At 59.6% G+C, this 15129-nt stretch overlaps 4 protein-coding genes across 6 annotated transcripts in view; 2 read left to right on the forward strand and 2 right to left on the reverse strand.

The window, feature by feature from the left end:
• Positions 1-8: 8 nt before the first annotated feature.
• LOC113960279 (PH and SEC7 domain-containing protein 4-like) lies at positions 9-2917 on the forward strand. Its single transcript, XM_027669773.1, has 7 exons — positions 9-111; positions 211-254; positions 325-470; positions 956-1226; positions 1323-1467; positions 1754-1897; positions 2375-2917. Exons 1-7 carry the CDS (start codon positions 37-39, stop codon positions 2621-2623), a joined length of 1074 nt encoding a protein of 357 aa, XP_027525574.1. The 5' UTR covers positions 9-36; the 3' UTR covers positions 2624-2917.
• Positions 2918-3333: 416 nt separating this feature from the next.
• Positions 3334-10243, reverse strand: STARD7 (StAR related lipid transfer domain containing 7). Of its 3 annotated transcripts, none has more exons than XM_027669777.1 (8): positions 10116-10243; positions 6659-6831; positions 6370-6419; positions 5878-5988; positions 5713-5795; positions 5370-5469; positions 4641-4725; positions 3334-4184 (listed from the first exon to the last, which is right to left on the reverse strand). In XM_027669777.1, exons 1-8 carry the CDS (start codon positions 10178-10180, stop codon positions 4045-4047), a joined length of 807 nt encoding a protein of 268 aa, XP_027525578.1. In that variant the 5' UTR covers positions 10181-10243; the 3' UTR covers positions 3334-4044. The 3 variants fall into 3 exon arrangements, with proteins under 3 accessions (XP_027525578.1, XP_027525577.1, XP_027525575.1); XM_027669776.1 differs by lacking the exon at positions 10116-10243 and adding an exon at positions 8370-8975 and having other exon boundaries at positions 5905-5988; XM_027669774.1 differs by lacking the exon at positions 10116-10243 and adding an exon at positions 8370-8954.
• Positions 10244-11069: 826 nt separating this feature from the next.
• On the reverse strand, positions 11070-14579 carry TMEM127 (transmembrane protein 127). Its single transcript, XM_027669784.1, has 3 exons — positions 14193-14579; positions 13281-13445; positions 11070-13002 (listed from the first exon to the last, which is right to left on the reverse strand). Exons 1-3 carry the CDS (start codon positions 14428-14430, stop codon positions 12695-12697), a joined length of 711 nt encoding a protein of 236 aa, XP_027525585.1. The 5' UTR covers positions 14431-14579; the 3' UTR covers positions 11070-12694.
• A 252-nt stretch (positions 14580-14831) lies between these two features.
• Positions 14832-15129, forward strand: part of CIAO1 (cytosolic iron-sulfur assembly component 1) — a 2571-nt gene continuing 2273 nt past the window's right edge. The window contains exon 1 of the mRNA XM_027669783.1: positions 14832-14970. Within this exon, the coding sequence (XP_027525584.1) occupies positions 14832-14970 (139 nt within the window). The remainder of the gene's footprint in view (positions 14971-15129) is intronic.

A 15129-nucleotide genomic window follows, 5' to 3' on the forward strand; every position in this document is an offset into this window, starting at 1 on the left:
CCCCAAATTTGCCCCCCCCAGCACCTGCGCCGGGCCATGACCAGCTCCGAGTTCGTGTCCAACCTCAGCGGGATGAACGACGGGCAGGACTTTCCCAGGGAGCAGCTCAAGGTATTCCGGGGGGGCCCTGAGGCTGGAAAAGGGGTTTCCCTCCCCTGAACACCCTCAAGCCCCCCCCACACCCCCTGACCCCCCCGATTTCCCCCCCAGGCTCTTTACGGCTCCATCCGCAGCAAGAAGCTGGAGTGGGCGACGTGAGTGGGGGGAGCTTGGGGGGGATCTGGGGGCTGGGGGGGGCTCCCTGTGATCCTGAACGTCCCACAGGGAGGAGGAGGAGGAGGAGGAGGAGGAAGAGGCCGGGGGAGGGAAGAAGATCCTCCCCCAAATCCCGGAGCTGCCAGGGGGGGCCGTGACCTTCCGCAGGGGGTGGTTGGCCAGGAAGGTCCTGGCAGAGGCTGATGGCAAGAAAAGTGAGTCTGGAGGGATTTGGGGGGCTTGGGGTACAGGGGGAAGGATTTGGGGTGGGTTAGGGGGTGCAGGGAGGCAGATCTGGGGTGGTTTTGGGGCTCAGGGGAGAAGATTTGGGGAGCGTTTGGATCTGGAGGGGCAGATTTGGGGTTTTGGGGATCCAGGGGAGCAGAGCTGGGCTGTTGTAGGGTAGATTTGGGATCCGTTGGGTCAGGCTTGTGGGGGGGTAGATCTGGGGTGGTTTGGAGTTGGTGGGGGGGCATATTTGGGCTGTCTCTTCCTCTTTAGGGTCCCAAAGGGTCACTTTGGGGTGCGTTGGGATCTCTGGATGCAGCTTTGGGGGTGGGACACAGATGTGGGACAGTTTGAGCTGCACTGTGACCAAGGGGGGCCCATTTCAGGCTCTACTGCACCGGGGCGGTGTCCCACTGTAGGGGGGTATTTTTGAGGTGTCCTTTGTGTCCCACCCCCCATCCTGCTGTTCCAGCTCCCTGGGGCCGCCGGGGCTGGAAGCCCTTCCAAGCCGTTCTCCGTGGGACCTTCCTGCTCTTCCTCAAGGCCGGGGGGAGCGCCCGGGGGGTCTCCCGACGCCCCTCGGAGCCGGGATCCCCTGGCCCCCCCCCAGAGGAGGGTGGGGGGGCCGAGGAGCCCCTGGGGGTCCATCATGCCCTGGCTGAGAGGGCCCCCAAATACACCAAGCGGCCCAACGTGTTCCGGTTGCAAACGGCCGAGCGGAGGCTGTTCCTGTTCCAGGCGCCGTGAGTGACCTGGGGGGGAAAAAAAGGGGGTCACGGCAGGGGGTCCCTGCAGGGTGTGACAGCACTGGTGACCTCACTGGTCATGTCTCGATCCAGCACCCCCGAGGAGATGCTGTCCTGGATTTCCCGGATCAATCTCGTGGCTGCTCTGTTCTCCTCCCCTCCCTTCCCGGCGGCCGTGGGGTCCCAGCGACGCTTCGTGAGGCCCATCCTGCCCACAGCCCCCAGCAGGAGCCCCCCGGTGAGCCCCCCAAACAGAGGTGACACCCATGGGTGCCCATCACCCCCATCTTGCCCACAGCCCCCAGCAGGAGCCCCCCAGCCCCCCCTGGGACCCCCAAATAGGGGTGACACCCCTGGGTGCCCATCACCCCCAGCTGAAGCCCCCAAGTGAGACCCTTCCAAACCCGCTGAGTAGGAGGGTTCACCCCTGGGTGCCCAACCAGCTCCATCCTCCCCACAGCCCATGGTGAGACCCCCAAGCCCCCCGGGTGGGTGGGTGGGGGTCAGCCCTGGTCTCCCCCCAGGAGGAGCAGCTGCGGTGCCACGAGCAGTGGCTGGAGCGGGTGGGGCAGGAGCTCCTGGAGCACCAGAGGCACCTTCCCGAGGGCCGGGGCCGCGCCCGGGACCTGGACGAGTATCGGGTCAAGAAGGAATTCCTGCTGGAGGAGGTGGGTGGGGACATGGGGACACCCGAGACAGGGGGAACACCAGGACATTGGACACATCAGGGACACTGGGGAGGCCCCCAGGGTGGTTTCTTATTTTAATTCTTTTCTTCTCCATGGAGGACACCAGGAATGTCCCCATGGCAATGGCTCATCTCCATCTTTATCTTCCTGGTGGTGGAGACACAGGGAGGGCAGTGGGAATACCAGGAATGTCCCCGTGATGGTGGCTCATTCCCATCCTTATTTTTCCCATGGGATGGACACCACAATGGGACAGGGGGACCCCAGGGATGGGGGGGACACAGGGATATGAGGACACCAGTAATGTCCCCATAGTGGTGGTCCATCCCCACCCCTATTTTTCCCATGGGATGGACGCTGCTATGGAACAGAGAGACCCTGCGGACAGGAAGGGACACAGGGACAGGGGTGGTGACTGGGGGGGGTGACCCATCTGTGACCCCCTCGTCCCCCCAGCGCCGGCGCTACGAGACTTACGTGCAGGTGCTGGAGACGTGGCTGAACTCGGGCGCCCGGGACCTGGAGGGGTGGGAGGCGCAGGCAGGGGGAGCCCCCCCAGACCCCCCCACTCTGACCAAGGCTCACTCGAGCCCCTCACTGGCCCCTGAGCCCCCCCCGGGCCCCACCGTCCGCGTCCGGAGGAACATCTCGGAGCGAAGGACCGTGAGGAAAATCGTCCCCAAGCGCAACAAGAACCTGCTGTGACCCCCTGGGGGGACCCCAAGGGACAGGATCCCACCGGGGAGCCACCCCCAGGACCCCTCGGTACGAGGTTCTTTGGGGGGTCCCGGTACGAGGTTCCTTGGGCCCCCCCAGTTTGAGCCACCCTGGGGGGATTCAGGATGGGGAAACTCAGGGAAAACACCCCTTTCCCCCTCCCAAAAAGGGGGCTGGGGGGGCTGAGGGGGGTGTAACTTTCCCCCCCGGACCCCCAGCCCCCCCCTGCACCCGCTGCCTGCTGCTCTCTGTGTGCAATAAAGGTGTGTCCCACCGCTGGCATTCCCAGATCCCAAAATTCCTGAGGGGGAGGGTCAGGGTGGGATTTGGGAGCCCTGGGAACCCCCCCCTTCCTGCCAGTGCTGCTTCATGGGGGGGGTGAGGGGGGTGTTAGGGGCGTGAAACCCACAGCACCAACCCCCCACCCCCTCCAAAATAGCAGGAAACTTCCCCAAAATTCCATGTTGAGGAATGGGGCAGGGGGGAACCCACTGGACCCCCCCATCCCCAGAATTCCAGTCTATGGGGAGGTGGGATCCACTGGAACACCCCCCCCCCCCCAAAAAAAATTAGACCCACTGTGTGAGGGAGATGGTTCCCTCTCCTGAGGTTTTCCTCATTAATTATCGGTGCTAATTGGGCTGGGGGGCTGAATTTTGGGAAGGAGGGAAGGTGAAAATTGGATGCTCCAAAGGGAGTGATAAAATTAGGATAAATTTATTATAAAGTGAGAATTTAGAGCGATGATTAAAGGGGGGCCCAAACCCCCCCAAATCGGTGACTGGGAGAAGGGGGGTCGTTAACTAGGAGCTAATGAAGATCCTAGATGTTTATTAAGTAGTTTCCTGCTCCTGCTGTTTTCGCAGATTCCCAAGGCTGACGGAGACCCCCCAGACTGGGGAGGGGGCTCAGGGTGACCCAGGGCAGCAGCACCAGTGCCCCCCAATCCCTAAAACACCCCCAAAACTGCCTTTTTTTCCCCAGTTTCACCAGTTCAAATGCCCCTTCCCAGTAATCCCAACCCCCCCTCCCAGTAATCCCAACTCCCAGTCCCAGAAATCCCAAAGGGATGAGTTCAAAGGGCTGTTTCTGGGGGGAAAACCCCCTGGAAATGGTGACATGGAGCACCATCACCAATCCCTGTGGTGCCACCGCATCCCGAAAACATTCCAGTCTGAGCAGGGATGAGGAGTGGGGAGAACCCACTGCCAGAAGAAGTGGGAATTCCATGGGTTTTCCCTGTTGGGATGAGGAAATATCGACCAGGAGACGCAGATTCCACCACGGACACGCAGCAGGGGGAACAAATCCCTGTCCTTGAGCATCGGGAATGGGATGGGGAGGGAAAATGGGGCTGAAATCCCACAGCACAGGTCCCTGTCCGAGGCAATTCCCAGAATTCCAGCTCCTCAGGCATATTCCAGCTGGGCAGGGCCACAAGGCTCTGGGGCCGTGTCTGAGCCCTTGGAAAGGTAATCCCGGACCTCCAGCTCCATCTTCTTGGCCTTCAGGGCTGCCGAGTGCAGCTTCTCCAGGAAATCCGGCATTCCTGGGAAAAGGGTGAGGGGGAGCCCGCTGGGATCCAGGATTGCTGAGGGAAGAGGCTCCCAGTCCATCCCCTCCTCCGGCTCCATTCCCAGCTCACCTCGTTCTTCTCCCTCCTGATTTTCCCTTTCTCTCCTTGTTTTTTCTCTCCTAATTTTTCATTTCCCTCCTGATTCTTGTCCTTCCCAATTTTTCCTTTTCCCTCCCAGTTTTTCCTTTCCCCCCAGGTTCTTCTTCTTCCCAGTTCTTCCTTTCCCTCCTGATTTTCCCTTCACAATTTTTCTTTTCCCTCCAAACTTTTCCTTTCCCTCCTGATTCTTCCTGTCCCTCCCAATTTTTTTTTGGTCCTTCCTAATTTTTCCCACCATAATGTCACTTTGTATCCCCCTCCCTGCTCTGGAGCGGGAAGGGAAGGGGGCCTCTGTGGAGGGAGGATCCCGAGGGAATTCCAGGCACTCACCGCTGGAGACCATCCAGCTGACGCAGTAGCGCGGGAACACGGTCTGGGGGTTGTCACTGTAGGTGAGCAGGTAATCGAACCCATTCTGGGGGGACAAACATTCCTGGGATTCCCAGCCCATCTCAAATCCCCACTGGAGCTGCTCCCACCTCCCTCAAGGAATTCCCTGTGGAGCTGCTCATATCCCACAGGAAAAGCTGCCGGAGCCTCTGAGAGCATTGACAGAAGACCCAAGGAAATCCCACCAGGAGGGAATTTGGGAGGAGGGGGTGGCATTCCCTGAGTATTCCAAGCTCTATCCATGCTCTGGATGGCCTGGAAATAACCCACAAGCCTTTTTCCAAGAGGATTTAGTGCTTGGAATGAGACTTGGGAAGCTCATGGTTTCGTAAAGGGAGCTCTGAAAGGGAGTGTTTGGCTCCCTCAAGAGCACCAAATTCCTGAAGGAAAAGTCCCAGGATAGTGAGATAGAGCTGCAAATCCTTCCCAAGCCACACAAGGATATGCTTTCCTTGCCTTTGGAAAAATAACTCACCCTCCTCCCATAAATCATGGAATGGCCTGGGCTGGAAGAGACCTTAAAGATCATCAAATCCAACCCCTAAGGCTGGACTTTCCCAATGTTTGGATTATGGCCCAGCTCCCAGGGCAGGAGAAGGAGCAGCTCCCTCTGGAGCAGCAGGAGGATCCTCCCCACGCCAGGTTTTCCGCCCCCTTTCCCAGATTTACCTCATCAAAGGTTTTGTGGGGTCGGATCACCATCTGGGACTCGTAGGTCCTCACCCGGACGTACTCGGGATCCTCGGGAACGCTGGGATGCTCCACAGCCCTGGGAGGAGGAGGAGGAGCATCCCAAGGTGAGCTCAGGGTGCCAATTACACCCAGAATCCACCAGTTTTTTGGAGGTGGGGGGTAAAAACCCGACATTTTTCCCCCCCAAAACAGTTGTTTTATTTCCCAAATGAATCTCAGTGGGATTGATGGGGGTCAGTAAAGTCAATTAGGTTTATACCCAGCTCCCCATGAATCTTTAGGGATGGGAATGGTGGGAATTCCCTCCAGGAACACCCACCTCGACACCAGCACCATCAGGTTGTTCTCCTTGTCCACGTTGTAGCGCCGGACGTAGACGTAATCCCGGGAATACATGGGATACTGCGGGAAGGGCCCCGGGATTGGGATCAGCCCCCGCTCCCGGCCCTGCCCAGGGCAGATCCTGGGATGGGCGGGGACTCACCGGGAAGTGGGTGACCCAGTGAATCACCTCGGAGCCCGTGGCCACGTCCCGTTCGATCACATCCAGTTTGATCACCAAGGAATCCCATTTCTTCCGATATTCCGTGTCCAGCTGGGAAGGGAGAGAAGCTGAGTCAGTGGAAATTCCAGCAGAGGGGGATGAAGGGAGAGAAGTATCCCTTTTTTTTTTCCCTGTCTCCTGTGGGAACATTCAGTGTCATGGGCAGGCAGGGAATTATTAATATCCTAGAATAGTCTGGAAGTTGGGAGAGAGGAACTTGGGATCAGGAATCCACTGGGATCCTGCAGCCCAATCCTTCACTTCCAGCAGCAAAACCCGCCTGGAGAACAGGATAATCCACTGGGATTGGCTCTGGATTGTGCAAATGGTACAAAGGGAAGGGAATATTCCCAGTTCCCCCATCCCATCCTCTGGAAGAGGCTCCTGGAGCTCCATCCCACCCCCTGAAGTGATTCCAAAGGTGCTGCTTACCTGGACATTGAAGAACTGCCTAGGAGTCACATCCGTGTAGGATCCAAACACTGGAAAACAGAGCCTGGAATGAGAACTCCTGATCCCAGGAAAGGATTGGCAATGAGCAACTCCTGATCCCAGGGCAGGGTTAGGAGGGAAAGGGGAGTTTTAAGGTCCTCTGGAAGAATAAAGTGGGATGGAGCAGCAGGGATGGGTGTAAAGGATGGTAATTCCTGTTTTTCCTGAGGACAGGGATGAGTGAGGCCCAATCCAAGGGGACCTGGGCCATGGAAAAGCCCATGGATACCTCGGTACTGGTACAGGTGGGATCCCTGGATCGGCCTCCGCCACAGCCTGAAGTGCTTCTTGTCCATGATGAGCTCCCAGGGCTGCTCCCGCTCCGAGGGCTGGAATTCCAAGGGGCCACTGCCCTGGGCCAGGCTGGACAGGTTCTCCATGTGCTTCATCTCCTGCGCGGAGCTGCCGGAACAAATCCCACCAGGAGTCAGGAACGGGCCCCTCGGAGCGTCCGGGAGCCCCCCGGGCACGGAAAACACCCCAGGACTCAGGGAGAGGGGCAGGGAACTGAGTTTGGGTGTGGGAATGGCAGGGAAATACCAGGTTTTGGGGTGGGAAGAGCTGCCTGGGCTTGAAAACCCCATTTTTTGGGGAAATCCCATTTCTTCATGTGGAAAAAGCTGCCTGGGCTTGGAAATTCCTTTTTTTTTATTTTTTTTTTTATTTTCGTATGGGAAGAGCTGCCTGGGAATGGAAAACGTGTCCTCTCATCCCTCTTCCCACTTTTTCTCTGCTGGAACTCCAGTTTTTGGAAATACCAGCCTTTCTCTAAGGGAAAATAACCCTCAGGGGTTGCAGAGCAGGATTTGTTTTCCTGGCTGGATCAAAGCTGAGCAGGATGGAATGGGATGAGAGATGGATTTAAGGAAAAGCAGGATTTGGAGGCACCAAAATTCCCTGTGGAGCTGCTCACATCCCAGATGTGAGATGCTGCAAATCCTTCCCAAGCCATGCAGAGGATTGGGATTTGGGGGGAAAAGGAAGCAGGGATAGGGTTCCTGCTGTTCCAGGGGGTGGGAGAGGGGGAAGAAGGGAATCTCCAACAGCAGCTGGAGAAGGAAATGGGAGTCACAGGAGGAAAGGAGCTGGAAAAGCCCTGGATCAACCCCGAGTTTCAGCCTCCTCAGCCAACAGAAACTGGAGCTGGATTTGGATCCCAATTCCCAAAAATCCAGCGGAAAAAAGCCTGGAAACCTCCCCCCCACTGGGATAATCCCTCTGAATATTGGCCTAAGCTCCCAAAAACAGCCCTGGAGAGGGAAGGCTGGTTCATCGACCCCCAAAGCCCCTGAGAATGCCAAGGAAGGAGGGAGGAGGATCCCAGGGTGCTCCAGAGGCACTAATTAATGCAGGTAATTAATGAACAGAGCTGGAATTAACAACCTGGGACCGGCTGAGCTCGTGTTCCCATTCCTTGGAACCACTCCCTTCCCAGATCTCCAGGCAGATCCCAAAGCTCCACAGCATCAACTGGATCCACAAGCCTGTTTCCAAAGGTATTCCCTTTGGGACTGAGGCTCCTCCACAACCCCAACCCCTCCATCCTGCCCTTCCCATCCTGGGATGAGCCATTCCAGCCCCAGCCCTGTCCATCCATGGGATCAGCAGCATTCCCAACCACCAGGTGAGCCACTGGACATGGGATCCAGGGACAGGGAGCTGAGAATGACCCCCAGGGGGGTGGGATGGGATCCAACTGGGACAAGGAGCAAAGTGCTCCTGCTTCTCCAAATCCATCCTGCCCAGCCAGGAAAACCACAACCACGGGATTTACCCCTTTGGAATGAGGCTGTGCCTGCCCTGCTCCCCTCCCAGTCCAAGATTCCTGGTTCCCTGAGGAGGGGACACAGAACTGGAGCATCCCAAAGCCCAGACCCCCAAACCTGCTCCTGTCATTCCCAAATCCCATGAATTACTGAATCAGGGATGTGGTTCCCGACCTTGGCAGTGGCTCCATCCAGCAGAGCCCGATGCCAGGAGCCTCCAGAACAAGGACAAGGGGACACCAAGGGGACACTGGAGCCGCTTCCCTGGCCCCTGTCCAGCTCCACGTGTCCAAGTGGGACACGTGTGATCCCCCCATGGCACCTTCCAGCCAGGAATTCTACTTTTCCCAAGGAAAAACAAGCCTTTCCTGAAGTGAAATGAGCAGGAAGGAAAACCAGGAGTCGACTGAAACCCCGGGAGGTGACTCAGCCCATGAGGAAAAAGGGATTCTCTGCATGGATTTCACCTGTTCATGGATTCCTGGGATCATTTTAGGGCCTGTGTGAGGCTCATTCCCACCTGTCCAGCCAAAAATGCTGGATGTGGAAGAGGGGAGGGAAATTCCTGCCTGCCAAGAGCTCCCAGAATTCCAGCCAAGATCTCACTGGGGGCTTTGCTGCTCCCAGAATTAGGCTGAAGATGGAGAGGAAACAAACGGAATGAAGAGAAAGGAAAAACAAAGAGGAAGAATCCCAGGGAACATTTCTGTGCCTGGGAAAAGGCTCAGGAAGAGGATTTGGAATCCTCAAATCCAGTTGAGGAGGCTCAAGACCTGACCTTGAGCAAGGAAATCTCGCCTGGTTTTAATCCCAGGACTAAACCCAGCCCTGCTGAGCCACTGGAAAACTCCCCAGGGTTTATCCCCAATCCCAAAGGTTCCTTTTTGGGGAATGAAATTGAGATTTGGGGCTTTTTCCCAGCTGGGAATCTCCCTAAAATCTCCAGGAGTGCCAGGAGGGGGGGGATTCCTCATTAACTTCAGGGTTAATTAAGCCTTAAATGAGGTGCTTCTCAAACTCTGGATGATGAATCCCTGTGGGATGAGGAACCTGGAGGTGGAATTTCGGATCCCAAGATTCCCATAAAGGGTTAATTACCCTCTGCTGAGTCATGAGGTAATTAAGGGAATTAATCCCTAAGCAAGTCAAGATTCCAAGGACATTCCAAGAGCTGCTGGTGGGGGGGAGGCCCTTCTACCTCCATCCCGTGGGATTTGGGTGTCTCACCCCCCCCTTTTGGACACAGGGATGGGTTTGGAGAGTCCCCAGCAATGGAGTGGGGAACCCCTTTTTCCACGGGGAGAATTCCCAATGACACCACCCCCAGGCAACATCCCAAAGTTTGGGGGGGGTGGAGGGGACACCCCAACAACCCCCTCAGGAATTTTCGGGAGGGATTTGGGGTGACAGGGGGGTACCTCGAGATCAGAATTGGGGCACTCCAAGGTCCGAATTGGGGGATACCCCAGAGGGAGAGGATTTAGGGAACAGTGCCCCCCAGCACCCCAAAAAAGGAAGGGGGCACCTTCCAGGGCAAATTTTGGCAGGGCAACTCCAAATTTAGGGGGGCACCCCCAGATCAACACAGGATGGGCACTCCCATCCCAGGAAATCGGGGGGAATCCTGAGGATTTGGGGGTAGCCACGATCTAAGGAAGGGGAGAGGGCGCTGGGGGACCTGGAAGCCCCAGTGGAGGCAGGGGGGTGTCCCGGTCCTGGGTGTCCCACGGTGGGGGTATCCCGGGGACTTGGGGGTCCCGTTCCCGGTGTCCCAACCCCCGGGCCCCGTTCCCGAGGGTGCCCCATTCCCAATGTCCCCGTTCCCGGTGACCCCTTCCCGGGGGTGTCCCATTCCACGTCCCCGGTGTCCCGGTGCCCTGTTCCCCGTATCCCGTTCCCGGTGTCTCCCCGCTCACGCACCGCCGCAGCTCCTCCTCCTCGATGCGCCGCCCGTCCCACACGAACACCCCGGCGAGCGCGGCCATCAGGCGCCCGGGGCCGGCGAGGGCGGGGCGGCCGCGGAGCGCTCCCCGCCACCACCCCCCCCAGCCCGATCCTGATCCTGATGATCCTCCTCCTCCTCCTCCTCCTCCTCCCTCCGCCGCCGTCCCCTCCCCGTGCCCGCGGGGCCAGGCCCGCCGCGCCCGCCGCGCCCCGTGGACCGTCACGCAGCTGCACTGGCGGGCCAACAGCGCGGCGGGGGCGGCCCGGGGGGCCCCTGCGGGGGTCTCTGCTCGGGGGGTCCCGGGGGTCCCTCCGCGGGGGCTCCGCGCGGCGCGGGCGCCGAGCGCCCTCCACATGCCGCCGGAACGGCCCGTCGCCCCCGGGGCAACGTCATCGCCCCGCGCCGCACAACCCATTGGCTGCGGCCGCACCGCCCCCCGCGCTCATTGGGCCGTGTGGGACGGGCGGCCACGCCCACCGGGAGGGCAAGGGCGAGCGCGGGGGCGGAGCTTGGGATGCGGGATTGGGCGGAGCCTGTGGGAGGTGAGTTGGGGATGGGGCGGGGCCTGGAGAACGGACACGCCCCCAGCGGGGCGGGAGGGGAACTGGGGGGCAAGGGGGATTTTGGGGGGTAATGGGGAAGTAATGGGGCTGTTGGGGAGTTATGGGGTGGGCAAGGGGGATTTGGGGGGAATGGAGGATTACAAGATTATAGCAATGGGTGGGTATTGGGGGCCGGCGGGAAGGGGTCAGGGGGGTCTGGGGAGGGGCAATGAGGCTGGGGCAAGGCGAGATTTGGGGGTCAGTGGGGGGTTATGGGCGGCAGGGCTGGCCCCTGGTCCCTGCCCAGAAGGGCCCAGTCCAGGATGTTTTGCGGGGACAGCACAAGGCCCCCCTTCCCCAGCCCAAAGCACAAGCTCCACACACGGCTCTTTGCACCCCTTTATTCCCCCTGGAGCCCCAAATCCCGCGGCTCCCACATCCCAACATTTCCAAACCCCAACCTTCCCCCCTTTCCCCCGAGCCCTGCAGGAAACAACATCATGTCCCATTTTGGGGTCATTTTTTTACCCAAATTCAGAACGTTTAAGCTCAGACTATTTACACCCAACCCCCCTCTTGCATATCCGGGGAATCCCAAAGCCTTTCCCAGCTGCGGGATGTTCCCTTTGGGACCCCTGACCCCCCATTCCCAGGATCCCCCTGTAGGGGTTTTAGTGTTGATTTGGCTCCTCGGAGCCTCCCAGGGCTCAGGAAGGGCTTTTCCCAGGATGAGTTTTCCGGATTCCGGATTCCACCCCAGAGAGCGACCGAGGCTCTTGCATAGCCAGGGGCAGGGGGGGAAAAGGGATGGGGGTGGGGGGGCAAGAAAGCAGGAAAACAGGGATAAAAGCATTGGGGGGACGGTGGAGAACCTAAAACAAGCCATTTTCCAGGCCTAAAGCTTCTTCCTGGAGCCAGCCTGGGGCTTTCCTGGATCGTCTTTCAGGTCCTTCCAAGCCAAACCATTCCATGATTCCCTGGTGGGATTTTCGGTGCTGGTCGATGAATCCCATGGGTTTTTTCCTTATTATTTGCCTTAAACAGCCCCAAAATCTGCTGGATTCCTCCTCCAGGATGGGAAATGCTGGATCAGCTTCTCCTGCTGCTCCAGCACCATCCAGGGAAAGTGCCTGCTCCTGGATGGAGCATCCCAGGGACTGAGGAGGGAAAAGGGGGCAAGGAACCAAGAGCAGGAGGGAAAAACACAGAATTTGGGAGGAAAAAGGAGGAGAGTGGAGGCGGCGTGGAGGGATTTGCATAAAAGCTCCAGGATTTTTCCAGCGTGGGCTCCTGCTTCCCAGGAGCTGTGGCTGGGCCAAAGTCTGGGGTTATTTTGGCTAAAAATCCCAAAATTTTGCCGGCAGGAGCCCAAAACCCCCCCGAGTTTTCCTCCCCGTGCTGTGCCACAGGCCCCAAAACTGTCCCAGTCCTTCCCAGAGCCTGGAATAAAGTGCAGAATGTCCGTGTAGTGGGAAGAGAGGCGCAGGGAGAGCCGGGAGTGGGAATTTCCACCTCCTGCCGTGCAGGATGAGCCATCCCTGCCCTGGGAATGTGGTGGGAGCTTCCCTGATATAAATATATATAAATATATATAAATATATCCACTCGTGTCCAGGCCTTGGGGGCCTTGGAGGAGGAGGGAATGAGCTCTGATGTGGGAATGTGGACCCCACACATCCCATTCCAAGAAGAACTGTGGATCCCAAACCTCTCATTCCCGGGAGAATTGTGGATCCCTCGTTCCCAGGAGGATTGTGGATCCCTCATTCCCAGGGGAACCATGGATCCTTCATTCCCAGGATTGCAGATCCCTTATTCCCAGGGGAACCATGGATGCCCCATTCCCAGGAGGAGCCATGTGGGGGGAACGAGGCCGAGTCCAAGCGTCGCCGCGGAGCCACAAACCCAAGGCCGGGAATCAAACGCCGCCAATCCGCCCCAAAAACCTCTTGTGGAGAGCCCCGGGAGCCGCAGGAGGTGGAAGCGGGGCCGGAGGGGCATTCCAGGCGGGATCAGGGGGTGTAGGCCGGCGGAGGCTGGAACTGGTTGATCACCTCGTACTCGGCCGGGTAGGGCTCGTTCTCCTCCATCTCCGAGAGCAGCTCCAGCGCCTGCTCCTCCTCCTCGGTGGGATAATGCCGGAGCAGGTTGGCGGCCGTGGCCAGGATCGAGGCCCCCCCTGCCCCCGCCACCAGGTAGAAGCTGACAGCGAAGGTGACGTAGACCTGGGAGCCGTGGTACTTCTTGTGCTGCTGCTGCTGTGCCAGGATCAGCTCCGACGCCCAGTAGCAGAACCCGATGACGGTGGCACATTGCAGGACTGGGAGGGACAAGGAAAATGGGGACAAATGGGAGAAAAATCAGTCACAGGGTGGTCTGGGATGAACAGGGATGTGGGCAAGGGCAGAGCTCGGGGTGAAATGTGGTGACAAACACCCAAAACCCAGCCAGAAATCCACCAAAAATGTGAGGCTTTCCCTGCAGGAATTCCCGGTTGGAATTCCCTGGCTGTACCTGTGAGGATTCCCTGCAGGAATTCCCAGCTGGAATTCCCTGGCTGCACCTGTGAGGATTTTTCTGCAGAGTTCCCGGCCGTACCTGTCAGGATGTGGGCGAAGGCGTAGCGCCGGGTGATTTTCAGCGCCGGGTGTTTGGGGCCGAACACGTCGAGCAGAAAGGCCGAGAGGCTGCACAGGATTCCCAGGAAGCAGAAGGCAGCAATGACCCGGAGCAGCAGCACCGTCTGTGGGTTCATGCAATAATCTGGGAGAGAGGGACGGAGGTGAGCACCCAAAAAAACCCTCTTTTCCACCCAAATTTCCCCCTGCTCCAATCCCACCCGGATCCTTGAGGATTAAAACCAGAACCCCCCAGATTCCACGAGGTCCATGAAAGGGAAAGGGGCTGTAACACCGCCACTCCCCCACACCATCACAAATTTTAATAAATTCATCCAAATATTCATTTAAATATCATGTTAATTAGTGCTAATGAGCATGTGCCAGTGTGAGACATGCTGGGAATGAGTCTCCAGTTCCATCCGTGCCTGAGGGGGGTGAGTAATGCTGGAAAAATAGGTGGGAAGGGGCCTCTCCAAGGGCCACAGTTAACCAAAAGCAGGAAAACAGACACGGTGTGCAGCTGCCTGTGGAGTTATATCCATAGAGTTATACCCCCTTCCAACCAAAACCATTCCAGGACTTTATATCTGGAGCTAAATTTGTACAGTGGGGCCATGGGTGTTGGTGGAAGGGAATGGGAGGACGTGGAGGGGGATGTAAGGGGGTCAGAGAGAGATGGAAAGGGATGGAGGGAGTGGAGAGGGATGGAAGGGGGACAGAGGGGTTGAAAGGAGAGGGGAGGGGAGGGAAGGGGATGGAGGAGAATGGAAGGTGAGATGGAGGGGGGACAGAGAGGGATGGAAGAAGGATGGAAGCAGGACAGAATGGGGTGAAGAGGACGGCAGGGGACGGAGGATTGAAGGGATGGAAGGGGCCAAAGGGGTCTCACCTCGGAGCAGCTCGGGGTTCACATAGCCCAGCACATCGGCCACCCCCAGCTCCTGGCGGGCGCAGGTGCCGCCGTGGATGCGGAGCCAGGCAGGCTCAGCCAGGGCGGTGCAGAGCGCGGTGATGGACAGAGCCCCGGGCAGCGCCGACGCCAAGCTCCGCTCCGGCTGCTTCGGCAGCCCCGCCGCGCCCCGCCGCCGCCTCCCGCCCGGCCCCGCCGGCCCGCCCGGCGCGTACATCGCGGCGGGCACCGGCACCGGGGGCACCGCCGACACCGGCACCGGCAGCACCGGCACTGCGGCCGCGGGCACCGGGGACACCGGGAACGGGACCCCCGACCCCCGGCAGTGGTTCCGGGACACTCGGCGGCGAGCCCGGAACCACCGGCAGCGGCTCCGGCCCCACGACAGCGGCTCCGCGTCCCCGATACCGGACCCGGGCCCCTGACACCGGCCCTGGATCACCCGACACCGGCCCGGGGGCCCCGCAGCAGCCCCGGACCCCCCGATACCGGCTCGGCCCCTCGGCAGCGGCTCCGGGCGCCCCGTTCGCGTCTCCCGTTCCCGGTTCCCGGCCCTGCCCGTTCCCGTCCCCGCCCCAGTTCCGGCGCGGCCGTTTCCGTTTCCGCGCTGTCCCCGCGATGCCCGAAGCGCTGTCGCTGCTGTGCCGGGTCCCCGCGCACCCCGAGTCCCGCTGCTGGGCCCTGGCCTGGAGCCCCGGCGGGGCCCTGCTCGCGTCCTGCGGGGGAGACCGCGCCGTGCGCGTGTGGGGACGGGCGGGTACGGGGCAACGGGCCGGGCGGGACCGGGCCCGTGTGGGGGAGAGCGGAGCGTGCGGGGCTGGCAGGGGGAGGAAGGACCGGGGCTGGGCGGGAACGGGGGGACCGGGCGGGTGCGGGGTGTGCGGGGCTGTGCGGGTGCGGGGGGACCGGGCCGTGC

Source organism: Corapipo altera, unplaced genomic scaffold (assembly GCF_003945725.1).
Source record: "Corapipo altera isolate COAL_440 unplaced genomic scaffold, ASM394572v1 227, whole genome shotgun sequence".
Taxonomy (NCBI): domain Eukaryota; kingdom Metazoa; phylum Chordata; class Aves; order Passeriformes; family Pipridae; genus Corapipo; species Corapipo altera.